Source organism: Orycteropus afer, unplaced genomic scaffold (assembly GCF_000298275.1).
Source record: "Orycteropus afer afer isolate SDZICR_OR568_19922 unplaced genomic scaffold, OryAfe1.0 scaffold00827, whole genome shotgun sequence".
In the NCBI taxonomy this organism is placed as follows: domain Eukaryota; kingdom Metazoa; phylum Chordata; class Mammalia; order Tubulidentata; family Orycteropodidae; genus Orycteropus; species Orycteropus afer.
The window spans coordinates 78,766-92,581 of NW_006922414.1; the positions used below are offsets into that span (position 1 = coordinate 78,766).

The 13,816-nt window shown below is 39.6% G+C and overlaps 1 protein-coding gene across 1 annotated transcript in view; it reads left to right on the forward strand.

The window, feature by feature from the left end:
- The first annotated feature begins 4,772 nt into the window (after positions 1–4,772).
- Positions 4,773–13,816, forward strand: part of LSM14A (LSM14A mRNA processing body assembly factor) — a 35,605-nt gene continuing 26,561 nt past the window's right edge. Inside the window, exon 1 of the mRNA XM_007957952.1 lies at positions 4,773–4,893. Coding sequence (XP_007956143.1) covers positions 4,773–4,893 — 121 coding nt within the window. The remainder of the gene's footprint in view (positions 4,894–13,816) is intronic.

The following is a 13,816-nucleotide window of genomic DNA, read 5'->3' on the forward strand; positions in this document are numbered from 1 at the left end:
GGGAGGCAGCATGTCTGGCCTGGCAGGAATAGGCCTTGGGTTATTGCTGGTAATCCTGTCTTCCTCTTGTAGGGTTAGAGGAGGTCAGAACATGTGGCCTCCTTGCCGTTTTTGCGTGACCTACAGAAATAGCTTCAAACCCAAGCTCGAGGGTTATCTTAGGGCAATAGACTCGGAGGTTCCTCTAGTCTCTGTCAATCTAATAAGGCTAGTCTATTTTAAGAATTTGAGTTTTGGACTTCTGGTAAAATGGAGGAAAAGGCAGACAAGTGACACAGACTCTCTTCAACACAGAAAAGTAAAACCAATTGACAGAGATACAGAAGATAATCCCAGAGCCCTGAGCTTTGAAAGGAACTATACAGAAGTGGATTAGGCATCAACTAGTGGAAAAACCTGAATGAAAACAGTAAGTACAGAGACAGTCAGAGCTGCGGACTGTCAGCTACTCTGACGGGACGAACAGCCTGAATATTTCAAGTGGTGTTGGGACCTGAGAATCAAGTGGTGTTGGGACCTGAGAATTGACCTAAAGATCAGCCCTGGTCACTGCAGGGATTACTCCGCTAGTGGCCTATGACTAGTAAGGGAAACAGCAAGGAGGGAGCTGTTGACTTTCCGCTGTACGGAGGATGCAGCCATTTTGATATTTACATGCAGTAGCCATTTTGGATATTTAAAGTGACAGCATTCTCATTCAAATTCCAGGGACCTAAGAATAGGCTGTTTGCAGAGGTTGGCAGGGACATATGAGAGGCTGACAACATGAAAGGAGACAAGTGGTGAGTGTATAAGTTCTGTCAACTAGTGAATAGAGGAGCACAGCACAAGACCCTGGTTGTGTAGATAACATAAAAACAAAACGAAAATCATGGGCAAGTCACTCCAACATACAATCACCAATTAAATATAAACACAAAAACATCACAATGCCTCAGACACAACAGAGCATCACAGTCCACACAAAGAAGCAAGATAAAGCAGGAGAAGCAAGAGACCAGGATACAAATCCAAAACACATCCCTGAAGAAGATGCAGCTTTGGAACTCCCTGATAAGGAATTCAAAAAAAATATATTTAGGACTCTTCAACAAATTGAGAGACAGATCAAGGGAAACACAGAGAAAACCCTAGGACAATTTAGAAAGAAAATACAGGAACAAAATGACAAAGTAAATGAAAAATTAGAAATGATACAAAATCTACAGATAGAAACCCAGATTAATACTAAATTTTCAGAAATAGATAACACATTGAATGGGCAAAGGAGCAGAACTGAATTAATGGAAAACAGAATTAGGAAGATTGAAGGCAAATACCTGAACACTTCTCTGGAAAGAGAAAATCAGAAAAAAGATCAAAACAAAATGAAAAAAGCCTAAGGTTCTTCCAGAACAGAAAAAGATAAATAAAATCACAGAGAAAATTGTCGAAGATTTGTTGGAAGAGAATTTTCCTGGTATGATGAAAGATGAGAATATCTCTATTCAGGAAGTCCAGCAAACCCCAAACAGGTTAGACCCCAAAAGAAAATCACCAAGACACATCATCATCAAACTCATCAAAACCAAAGACAAAGAAAGAATCATGAGAGCAGCACAGGAAAAACAAAAATTTACCTACAAGGGTAGGCAAGCAATAAGACTAAGCTCAGATTTCTCAGCAGAAACCATGCAGGTGGGAAGACAATGGGATGGTGTATATAAAACCCTGAAAGAGAAAAATTTCCAACCAAGAATTATGTACCCAGCAAAATTGTCCCTCAAATATGATGGTGAAATTAGGACATTTCCAGATAAGCAGAAATTAAGGGAATTTGTTAAAACCAGACCAACCTTACAAGAGATGCTAAAGGAAGTCCTTTGGACAGAGAAGCAACAACAGCCAACAACTGACCATTAACATAGATGATGATATAACCCAGAAACCAATCCAGCTGTGGAAGTATCCAAAGTAAATAAACCTACAATATTGTAAACTGGGAACCAGAGACATCAATTGACAAATGAGAACAACTACAAAGCAAAAAGAGGGAAAAAACTGTGTCGTTACAGAACTTCTAGATGGTAGGGAAGTCAAGACAACTACAAGATGGAACGGACTGTTCTAAACTTGAGAAGAAAACTGTAAATCAAGGGTAACCTCAAAGAAAAATTATAAACCTTCACATCAAAATAGAGGACCAGCATAAATATTCAGCAAATACTAAAACAATAGCAACTAAGGAAGTGATAACACGATTCATAAACAAAATGAGCTCAGCATAGAAAATTATACAGAACAAAGAAATCGACACCACAAAAAAGCACATAACAAAAACGACAGCAACAAATTCATATTTGCCCATAATTACATATCTGGCAAGGGACTTACCTCCAAGATTTATAGAAAACTCCAATGCCTCAACACCAAAGGAATTAACAATCCAATTGAAAAATGGGCAGAAGACATGAATAGACACTTCACCAAGGAGGATATTCAGGTGGTCAGCTAATATATGAAAAAATGCTCACAATCATTGGACATCAGAGATATGTAAATCAAAACAACAATGAGATACCGTCTCACCCCAGCACTGATGGCAAGGTTCAACGAGACAGAAAATAACAAATACTGGCAGGGATATGGAGAGATCGGGACTCTTATACACTGCTGGTGGGAGTATGAAGTGATACAACCACAGTGGAAAGCAATATGCAACTCCTTAGAAAGCTGGAATTGAAGATACCATTTGACCCAGCTATCCCATTACTAGGTATATATCCTAGGGAGGTGAGAGCCAGGACAGGAACAGATATATGCACACTCATGTTCATCGCAGCACTATTTACAATAGCAAAAAGATGGAAACAACCTATGTGCCCATTAGTGGAAGAGTGGATGCCCAAACTATGCTACATACACATAATGGAATGCTATGCAGCACTGCGTGACATGGTGGCTGCAATGATGGGCTCAAGTACAGCAGGGATCATGGAGCTGGCGCGGGATCGGACAGTGTTTCGTTCTGCTGTGCATAGGGTCGCTATGAGTAGGAAACAACTCGATGGCACCTAACAACAACAACAACATGCAACACTAAAGAATAATGTAGTGTCTGCAAAATACTGCATCATATGGATGAACTTGGACGACATTATGCTGAGTGAAATAAGTCCATCACAGAAGGACAAATACAGTATTAGTTCCTTGTTTGGAGGGTCAAGGAAAGGTCTACACGGAGGGAAACTTTCTTTGTTGGTCGCTAGGGGTGGGAGGGGAGGGGAGGGAACACTGCAAAAAAAAAAAAATGCATTGACCCATGTCACTTTAGTTTTGTGTATTTCACTGTACATAAATTGTATTTCAATAAAATGTATTTTAAAAAACTTAAAAATTTAGTTTTGCGTTTTGTTCTAAATTTTTCTCCCATTCTATCCAAGACCTTGTGGTCAGAACTGTCAGATATGGTATTTGGACACCATCTAGTTCTTCAGCATCAGGTTAGAGAATGCTGTGGTTTATGTGAACTAGTTTCTTCTTTGAGCCTTTGATTACTTTCATTCTCTTTTGCTGTATATGAACAGAGACCAATAGCTGTATTGTAGATGGTTGTTTGCCAGCTTTTAAGACCTCAGACATTCTCACCACTCTAGGATGAACATTATCTTTGTGAACTATGTTATGCCAATCAACTAAGCCGTCCCACAAGACTATGGTCCCAAGCCTTTTAACCCAGTAAAACAATCCCACAAGTTGTCTGGATATGTCTAGGAAGCCTACATAACTGTGGGAGAAAGATGTGGCAGTCTGCTTTGGATTACAGCTTTGGAAACCCTATGGGGCAATTCTACTCTGTCCTATAGGCGCTGTGAGTCGGAATTGAGTGGAGGGGGCAATGGGTTTATGTTTTTAGATATGTAAAGCTTAAGATGTTAAATATACATCCAACTGGAAAGATTGGGTAGGTTTTTCTTTATATGAATCTGGGGTTTAGAGAACTGATAAAAAGCTGCAGAAAATACTTGGGTCTGATCACAGAAGTGTAAGGCTTGAGTCCTTGGGACACCGTACTAGTTTCCAAAAGCAGCCCAGGGTAAGTCTCTGATTGGATGGATAATAAGGAGATAGAAGTTATAATAGAGCTATGAGAGTTTCACGAGGGTTGGAATCGCCTCAACTGAAATGGACCGAGTTTTAAATTATGCCTAACAGTTAGTTCCCCAGGCAGTAGTTTGGAGGCGGGTGGGCAACTTTCAGGGAGTCTAATTTGCAAAGACATGGGAGCTACTGACAAGGCACGACGCGTCTGGAAATGGCAGAAGCCTGGTCAAGATTAGGAGAGAGCCGCGCGCTCCTCCACTCTAGCCAGAGGTGTCCTGGAGCCCGAAGGCCTGTCATCTTTCTCCCGAAGTTTCTTTCTTGCACCATAAGCAGGAACGCGGTAGAGCAAGCCAAACTAAGCCGAGTTACCGGCTGCCCAGACAGTACAGCCGAGTCCGGAGCCGCCCGGCCCTGAGGCTGAGTCTCGCGAGAGCACGGCCTCGCCAGTCCAGCCCCAGCATGCCCCGCGCAGCCGCCGCCGCCGCTGCTGCCGCTACCGCGCCGATGCTCGAAGGCGGGAGGCTGGGGGAGGGTAGCGGAGCCGGCGCTGCCGCCATGTTGAGTCTGAGGCGGCTGCTGTAGGCGCCGAAAGAGCTAGCGGACAAACGGGCGTGCAGAGCGGCAACGAGGTCGTGGGATCTGCCTCTCTGCGAGCGATCCCGACCGGAGGCGGCGGCAGCAGCGGCGCCATGAGCGGGGGAACCCCTTACATCGGCAGCAAGATCAGCCTCATCTCCAAGGCGGAGATCCGCTACGAGGGCATCCTCTACACCATCGACACGGAGAACTCCACCGTAGCCCTCGCCAAAGGTGCGCTGGGGCGAGCTTCGGGGTGGGAAAACCGAACCAGACGCCTGCTAGTGGCTGCGCCCGGCTCTCGGCCCGCGCGGCCTCCTCTCTCACTCCCTCCTCCCTCCGTGGTCTTCTTTTAGGCCGCTTCCTTCCTTGCCTTCTGGCTCCGGTGTCGCTGGCCGGGCTAGGGCCTCACCGGGGCTTGCTGGCAGGCACCCTGAAGGTCCGCGCCTTAAATCCGGGGAAGTACAGGGCCGAATGCGGGGCGGGCGGGGCGGTCCCGAAGTCAGAGAAGTGGCCAGAGAACACAGAGATACGTGTCTTCCAACTCCGAAATTCCGTGATTCTGTCGTCTTACCAGAAAATAAGGCTTGGGTATTCAAAGAATGTTTCCTCTCATGTTGAGTTTAGTGCTGTTTTGTTGATTCCGTGGCACCCATTTTTCACGTTCTTAATCTCAATTAGTTGAGATTTTCCTCAGGTGAACTGTAAGTACTGTGCCAAAACTTTGGATTTGCTCTGCGATTCAGACGATCTCACATTGTCATTGGTACCATCGAACAGATCACATCCCATCTGTCTGAGAAATGGTATTTGCCTGTTAAACCTGAACCCTTCTCAAAGCTTGTTGTGCAGGCGTCTCTGTAGGTATATGTTAAAAATGTTTGAGGCTGCCTCGACTACCCTATTTCTAGAAACGTAATGAAGGGAGGGGTCAAGCCTGATCCTGGACCCCGGCTCAAAAGGTAGATCTTAATGGTTAGTGTGAACAGACTGATCCCTTGGAGCCTCGCTGGGGAAGGGGTTTCTGGGTGTGAGGGGGAATGGTCATACCCATAGTATTTAGCGTCGCCACCATCAATGTTGGTTTTGTTTGTGTTCACACGTGCTGGGGTTTTGCTCCGCTGGGTAACCAGGAAGAAAACTTTAGCACCTTGGTCTTGAATGAAATCTCACAACAGTTTGGGAGACTTGGGAGAGGAAAGCAAAATACAAGGTAATTTCCCCAGCACGTTTGGTAGAGTTATGGACTGAAAAGCCTGGTAGGGACAAAACTGTTAAAGTTCAGAATTAGGAAGAAAATTTTCTATATCCATAAAACAATTTTTAACTGACAGGAGAATGATTTCACGATGTCAAACGTATTTAACAATATTTTTTGGATCCTCTGGATCCTCTAGATCTTTTTAATAGCAATGCTGTTGATAAAAATCTTATACTTGGGTAGGGAATCTTTATGTTTCAGAGCTGTACACCATCACATAGGAAGGGCTTGATCTAGCCAAATATGGTACATCTTAGTGACCTTGGTGTTTCCTGAGTAGTTTTGGAGCCCCTTCCTACAAAATAAATACCTGCCAGCTACACAAGAGTAGTGTAAGATGTTCTGCAATTGAATTTTAATGATGGTTGTGCAACTCTCCATTTAAAATCATTGAATTGTAGGCTTTAAACAATTACCAAGTCTATTCCAAAACTTTTCTCTCTTCTGTGTTAAACATTGCCTCATTCAAACACTTGAACTTCTCCAAGAACGGTACTTCAGAACGCATGATAGTATTTAGGAATGATTAAAGATTTTCCCCATGATGCCTTTTAAATAGTCCAGTTTTTGCTTGACTTTGTTTTTAAATTATTTTAAATTTCTTTCTTTCTTTCTTTTTAGCAGATGGGTGTTGTCTTATTTATTTAGTGCTTCTATGGCAGGAATTTATTTTCTCACAGTTTAGGAGGCTGTAAGTCTCAATTCAGGATGCTGACTCTAGCGGAAGGCTTGTGGACTGTGGGGGAAGGTTCTTATCTCTTCTCAAATTCAGATCCTTGGTTCCTTGGTCATTTCAAGTGGTGTGGCATCTATCTTCCCCATCTGTTTCCTTGAAGCTTGCTTAATCTGCTCTTTTAAATCTCAAAAGACTGAGATACTCCCTACACTGATCATTAACGTAACAAAGAAACCCCTATTCCCAAAAGGGATTGTAACCACGTATAAACCAAACCAAACTCACTGCCATGGAGTCGAACATGACTCATAGCAACCCCCATTGGGTTTCCCAGGCAGTGGAAGGGAAGTGGATTGTGTCATCTTCCTTCTGCAGAGTGGCTGGTGGGTTTGAACCACCAACCTTCTGGTTAGCAGTCAAATGCCTTAGGCACTGTACCACCAGAGTTCCTTGTAACCATGTATATTAAAAAAAAAAAATCACTGCCTTGACTTGGTTCAACTCATAGTGACCCCTCCTTTGGTTTCTGAAACAGTATTTCTGGGGAAGTAGATTGTCCATTCTTCCTTCTGGTAACCATGTATACGGATTAGGATTTACAGCATATATTTTGTAGGGGGACACAATCCATAACCAATGTTTAGTTGTACTGTAGTGTTTTGGTTTTTATAGCTTTATGAAATTACAGAGTGGACTCTCAGATTCCTGCTGACAGCCACTCACAAGTTGAAAACAGTGTTTTCTCATTGAAGTGGTTTAACCTTTTAAAAAACATTGCTTTACCTAATGTGGATTTAAAGATGTCTTGATCCTCACAACTGGACCAATAAGCAACATCATGATAAATGGAGAAAAGACTGAAGTTGTCGAGAATTTCATTTTACTTGGATCCACAATCAACACCCATGGAAACAGCAGTCAAGAAATCAGACATTTGCACTGGGCAAATTTGCTTCAAAAGACCTCATTAAAGTGGTAAAAAGTGAAGATGTACAATGTGTTTTTAATCACCTTTATTGTTATGTGAAGGCTTGACAATGAATAAGGAAGACTGAAGAAGGATTGTTGCCTTTGAATTATGGTGTTGATGAAGAATATTGACTATCCTATGGACTGCTAGGAGAATGAACAAATCTGTCTTGGAGGAAGTACGACCAGAGTGCTCCATAGAAGTGAGCAGGGCGGGACTTGGTTTTACAGACTTTGGGCATGTCATCAGAAAGGCCAGTCCCTGGAGAAGGGCCTCATGCTTGGTAAAGTAGAGGGTCAGCACAAAAGAGGAAGACCCTCAACAAGATGGATTGATATAGCGGCTGCAATAGTGGGCTCAAACATAGCAACAATTGTGAGGATGGTCCAGGACCAGACAGTGTTGCCTTCTGTTACACATAGGATCGCCGTAAGTCAGTGCTGACTCCAGGTCCCCTAACAGTTTTTTAAAAACATTGCTTTGCCTAATGTGAAGTTAAAAGATGTCTTGCCAAACTTCATACACTATATTTCTCAAGTACTGATTTTAGTCCTTTTTTAAAAATTACAAACATACCCTTTTAAAAAGAAACTTAAAAACGTTTATATTTTGTTAATGACAGAGTTTAAAATTTGTCTTTTTAGCAGCTTTTGGAGTCAATAAACATTTCATTAATTAAATTGATGTACTAATAACATAATTTTTTCCTTGTATCAAGCCTTGCTATGAATACCCATACAGCAATGCAAAAATTTTTAAAATTATCTGAAATTAGGACTTTTATATTTAATCTCACATGCATCCATTATGCTTTTTCTTACACAATATGAGTAATTTAATATATAACAAGTTTTGGGAATTTCATCGTATTTTCAAAATCTAGTTATCAAAACTTGATATACTTTACATATATTACCTACTTTAAAACTACTTTGCAGCTATTGAGTACTTACTTCAGATTTCTAAGTTACAAATAGACTTCAGGAATTTTCCCACTACTTTTTTCTTTATAGTGAAATACAACCACTCATGCTAAAAAGTGCATCCTCATTAATGCTTGGTTTTAGATTTTAAAATTCTAGCCTTTCTGATGGACATGTAGTAGTAGTATGTAATAATTTATGTTCAATTATTTTGAAAACCATATTATATATATATATATTTTTAATTTCTAGTTGCTTGATTACTAATGAGTATTCATGTATTGTCTGTTAGGATTTTATCTTTCATGAAATATCTTTGAAATTTTTTGCCCCGTTTTTGTTTGAAATGCATGTCTTTTTCTAGTGTTATGTTTTCTGATTGTGAATCCTTCATTGCCTATATGTATTGTAAATATCTTTAACCATTTAATGGGATGAACATTCAAGAGGATCAACAGAAGTTTTAATTTTAAGGTAGATATGTTTATCATTCTTTTATTTTATGACTAGTGTCTCCTTTTTTAAAGGAGTTTATCTTTTCAAAGCTTTTTTGGTTTGCTTTTTCATATTTAGGTTTATAACGTACCTGAAGTTGGTTTGGGGTATGTATGAGGTAATTAGATCTTTAAATTTAATGAGAGATTTATTTGGTTTATATGGTCAGGATTATAATTTAGATTATTTAAGTATTGCTTGTCATTTAATCCATTTGGGACTATAAAACAGCTCTTGAAATTTTGACTCTTTACATTTGATGTGATATGATCTACTAATACGGCCTGCTTTGCCCTGGGGAAGAGTCCTTGTTTATACCTACTGCTTTGGCATAATTACTAAAATAATAATTTAAAGAATTTTAATATTAAATCATTTACTTTTTTCTAATTTAGTATATAAATATTTTCTACTTTCACATTAAATATGTATTTAATACAAACAATTTGCTCTTCGCCACTAGCATTAAGTTTATTGTTGTTATGTGCCGTCAAGTTGGACCCAACTCATAGCAACCCCTCCTTGGGTTTCGGAGGCAGTATCACTCAAATCTACCCAGCAGCACTGGGGAAGAAAGGCCTCATGATCTGCCTGCATGGAGATCACAGCCAGGAAAACTCTGTAGAGTAATCCTACTCTGTAACACATGGGGTCACTATGAGTCATAATCAATGCAACAGCAATGGGGGGGGGGATATAAGTATATTTAATAATAATTTTAAATTCAATTATTTTAATATTAAAGTGATTATTATTAAAAATATATAAAACACCCCTTTTCTCAATTTGATTCACTTTGATGTTAAAAACCATCTCAGGAAATGTCAATGTGTCTTAAAGGCAACCTACATGTATATCTGAGTTGCAATTTATTTGTTGTAGTCTTTGTCACAGCTCTGAGTTTACTTTCTTCATAACACTGATCATGACTTATACTTAATTTCTGCTTGTTGGTATGTGCGCTTATTGTTTGTCTTTACTTTCCCTTCTCCCCTTCAAAGTTTGAACTCCTGGGATGAACGAATGTTTATTATAACATCCATGGGCTGGGAAGGAGGGGCTTTCTTGGAAGGTTGCCAGGAGGAGGAGCCAATGTTGAGTTTTCCACTGTGGTGTAGCCCTCCAGCCACTGTGACCGCAGCCAGCCCTGGAGAAATGCTGGGCTATGGAAACTCTGCTTTGACCTTGGGGCTTCCTATTCCAAATAGGGTCCCCCAGGGGCTGCTTGGGGAGTGCCTCATACCCAAACCCAGCCAATTGCAGGTGCAAGTTTGCAAGCTTTGAGGCTCAGGGCATTAAGGAAGCAGTTTGGGAAGGGGGTTACTTTGATGTGTGTGTGTTGAATATATAAAAACATATACTATATGTAATAGGGTATTCACACAATCCAAATCATACAACATTCTATTTTGAAAACATTTCATGGACATTAAGTGACACATACATGTACTTAACAAGTGTTGACACTGCCACCACCACCACCACCACCACACACACACACACACACACACACACACACAAAACAGACTTTGGAGAATTTCCGTGAATGGGATATAAGAAGGTGAAATCGTATGCCAAAATTGACATTGTTAAGAAGATAAATTTTTACTTTATGACTCAAACTTGTAATTTTCATTTAAAATCTAAGAGAAGAATCAGTTCAGGATGTTTGAAAAAATTAAAAAGTGGTGGCACTCATGAATAGTTTGTTGAAAGTTCCAATTATATTCTCACTTTAACAATGGATTGACACAGTGGTTGCAATGATGGGTGTAAGTGCGGCAACAGTTGTGAGAATGTTGTGGGACTGGCAGTGTTTTGTTCTATTGTATGTAGGGTCCTTATGAGTTGGAAGTGATTCTGGCACCTAAGAATATCTGAAAATAAGTATATAATGACCAAGCATGTAAAAGATCTTAGCTACCAAGTGTATTTTCCCAGAGCTGCTGTAACAGACTGCGTGGCTTAAAAAAGATTTATTCTTTCACAGTTCTGAAGGCTGTTGTTGTCAGGTTGGTTCCAACTCATGGCGACCTTATATGTAACAGAAGAAAACTGCCTAGTTCTGCACCATCTTCACGATCATTGGTACGTTTGTGTCCATTATTGCAGCTATTGTATCAGTTGAGGGTTTCCTTCTCTTTCGTTGACCCTCTGCTTTATCAAACATGATGACCTTTTCTAGCAGTTGGTCTTTCTTTGATGACGTGTCCAAAGTAAGCAAGTCGAGGTTTTGCTGTCCTTACTTCTAAAGAACATTCTGACTGTATTTTTTCTAGGATTCATTTATTCATTCTTGGCACTCGATGATGTAGTCAGTATTCTTTGTCAGCAACATATATTAAACACATCAGTTCTTCTGTTGTCCTTTTTTACTATGCAGTGCATCTGAGATGATTGAGAAGACCATGGCTTGGATCAAATGTACCTTAGTCATGCAAGTGACATTTTTGCTTTTTAAAACTTTGATGAGATCTTTTGCAATAGATTTGCATGTCATTTGATTTCTTCATTACTGAATGAAATCAGTTATTTCATTCTACTTTGATCTACAGTCAACATCCATGGAAGCAGCAGTCAAGAAATCTGAAGGCTAGAAGTCTGAAATTAAAGTGTCAGTGTGGCCAAGTTCCTTCTGGAGGCTATGAGGGAGAATCTGTTCCATGCTTGTCATCTAGCTTCTGGTGGTTACTGGCAATCTTAATATTCCTTGGTTTGTAGATGCAGCACTGCACTCCAGACTCTGTCTCTGTCTTCACATGGTGTTTTCTTGTGTATCTTTGTCTCTCTCTCCTTATAAGAACGCCAGTCATTGGATTTAGGACCAACTTTATTTCAGGCTGACCTCATCTTTATTTGATTACAGCAGCAAAGACCCTATTTCCAAATAAAGTCACATTCACAAGTACCAGGAATTGGGATGCCAGCTTACCTTTTTAGGGACATAATTTAACCACCTACAGCACCAAGAGATTCCCCACATAATGGAAGCTCCATGAAGCCAAGGTTTTGTCTCATTCATTGTTCTGTCTTCATTGCCTAGAACAGTGCCTGGCTCATAACAGACCCTCAGCAAATGTTTGAATAAATAAACAGATACTGATAGTTATTGAGTGTTTCTAATTATAGAAATTTCAAAGTCTGAAAATACATATTTCCTAAAAGTATTATATATGTAGATTTTAACTATTTAAATAAAAATACCTAAAATGAGTAAGATTCTTGCCTAACATGTTTAGATCAGCTATAACTGGATACTATATCACTTAAATGGGAGCCAAGATGGCACTGCATTGGAAAAAGAGACTTTGGAAAAGAATGATTGTATGAGCCGGCTGCTTTTTAAAATAATTAAAATGAAAGGATTGGTGGGAGAATATAAAAACTGTTAAATTGTTAACAGTGAGATTGTTTGTTTAATCATCTGCTAGATCTTGCCCACAAGATTTAAACTATGGCCCAGTGGAGAAGATGAGATCGCTTTGTATGATAGATGAAATACTTAATGAGGTGCTTTTGATTTCTTGAATGATTTGGGACTCTAGATCTATCAGTTTACAAAATCACTGCCTAGAACATCAAAGACCTAGGGAAACTTTGAGGAGCATTTTCTTTTGGTTGTCCTATTTAGTGAGATTGCCAAAATTTAGAGCCTTGGGAACAGTTAACTATTGCTATGTAGTCCACAAAAATTCTTGGTAATTCTAGGTGTCTGAATTTAGGTGCCAAAAACTGTTCATATTCCAGTACAGTAAGATAGCTTTGACTTTGTAAACTAGAAGTAGAGAAAACAATAGTAGAATTAAAGAAATTGGAAGGGTAAGAAAGTCTTATCTTTGCAAGACACATTAACAAGAGTTTTATGTTTTACTCAGTGCCAAAATAATAATAGCAGTAACTGAGTATGGTTTACTTTGAATTTAATTACTTTGTGGGAGAGGATGTCCTCTATTGGAATAAATTTGCCTTTTTATTATTTATTTATTTATTTATTCCTCTCTCATGATACTAATTAGCTATTTTTAAAAGTAGATTTTGTTGAAGTAAATTTTTAAATGGATAAGGTATTTTAGTGTGTGTATTGTTATATTTACAAGGATCAGATTGAGTTTTGTGGGTTTGTGGTTGGTTTTTTTTTTTTTTCCTGGAAGAAAGCATGACCCAGAAAACCAGTATGAAGTACTTATCAGCAGGTGTACAATTCAGTAATACTAATCACACTCACAGTGTTGTGGAACCATCACCCATTATTTGTTTCCAAAGCTTTTCGTCACTCCACACAGAAACTCTGTACCCATTAAGCAATAACTTTCCATTCTGACCTTCCCCAGCCCTGGTAATCACAAACCTGCCTTTTGTTTCTATACATTTAGCTATTCTCATTGTACTTACATACCACATTTTGTTTATCCATTCATTAGCTGATGGACACTTGGGTTGTTTCCAACCTTTGATTATTGTGAATAATGCACATCTGTCTGCTAAGGAATCTGGTGGCTCAGTTGTTGAAACATTCAACTACTAACCAAAAGGTTTGAACCCACCAGCTGCGTACAGGAAAAAATTGGGTACTTTGCTTTGGTAGAGATTACAGCCTTAGAAACCCTTTGGGGCGGTTCTGTTCTTCCCTGTCAGGTCACTATGAGTAGTAATCGAGTCAGTGGCATTGGGTTTGGTTTTGGGTATGTGCTTAGATGAATTTATTGAACATTTCTTGTTTGTTTGTTTGACCTTTAAATTTTTTTTTTTTAATTGTGATTTGGGTGAAGATTTACAGAGCAAATTCACTTTCCATACAGCAGTTCACATACACTTTGTCTCATGACATTGAC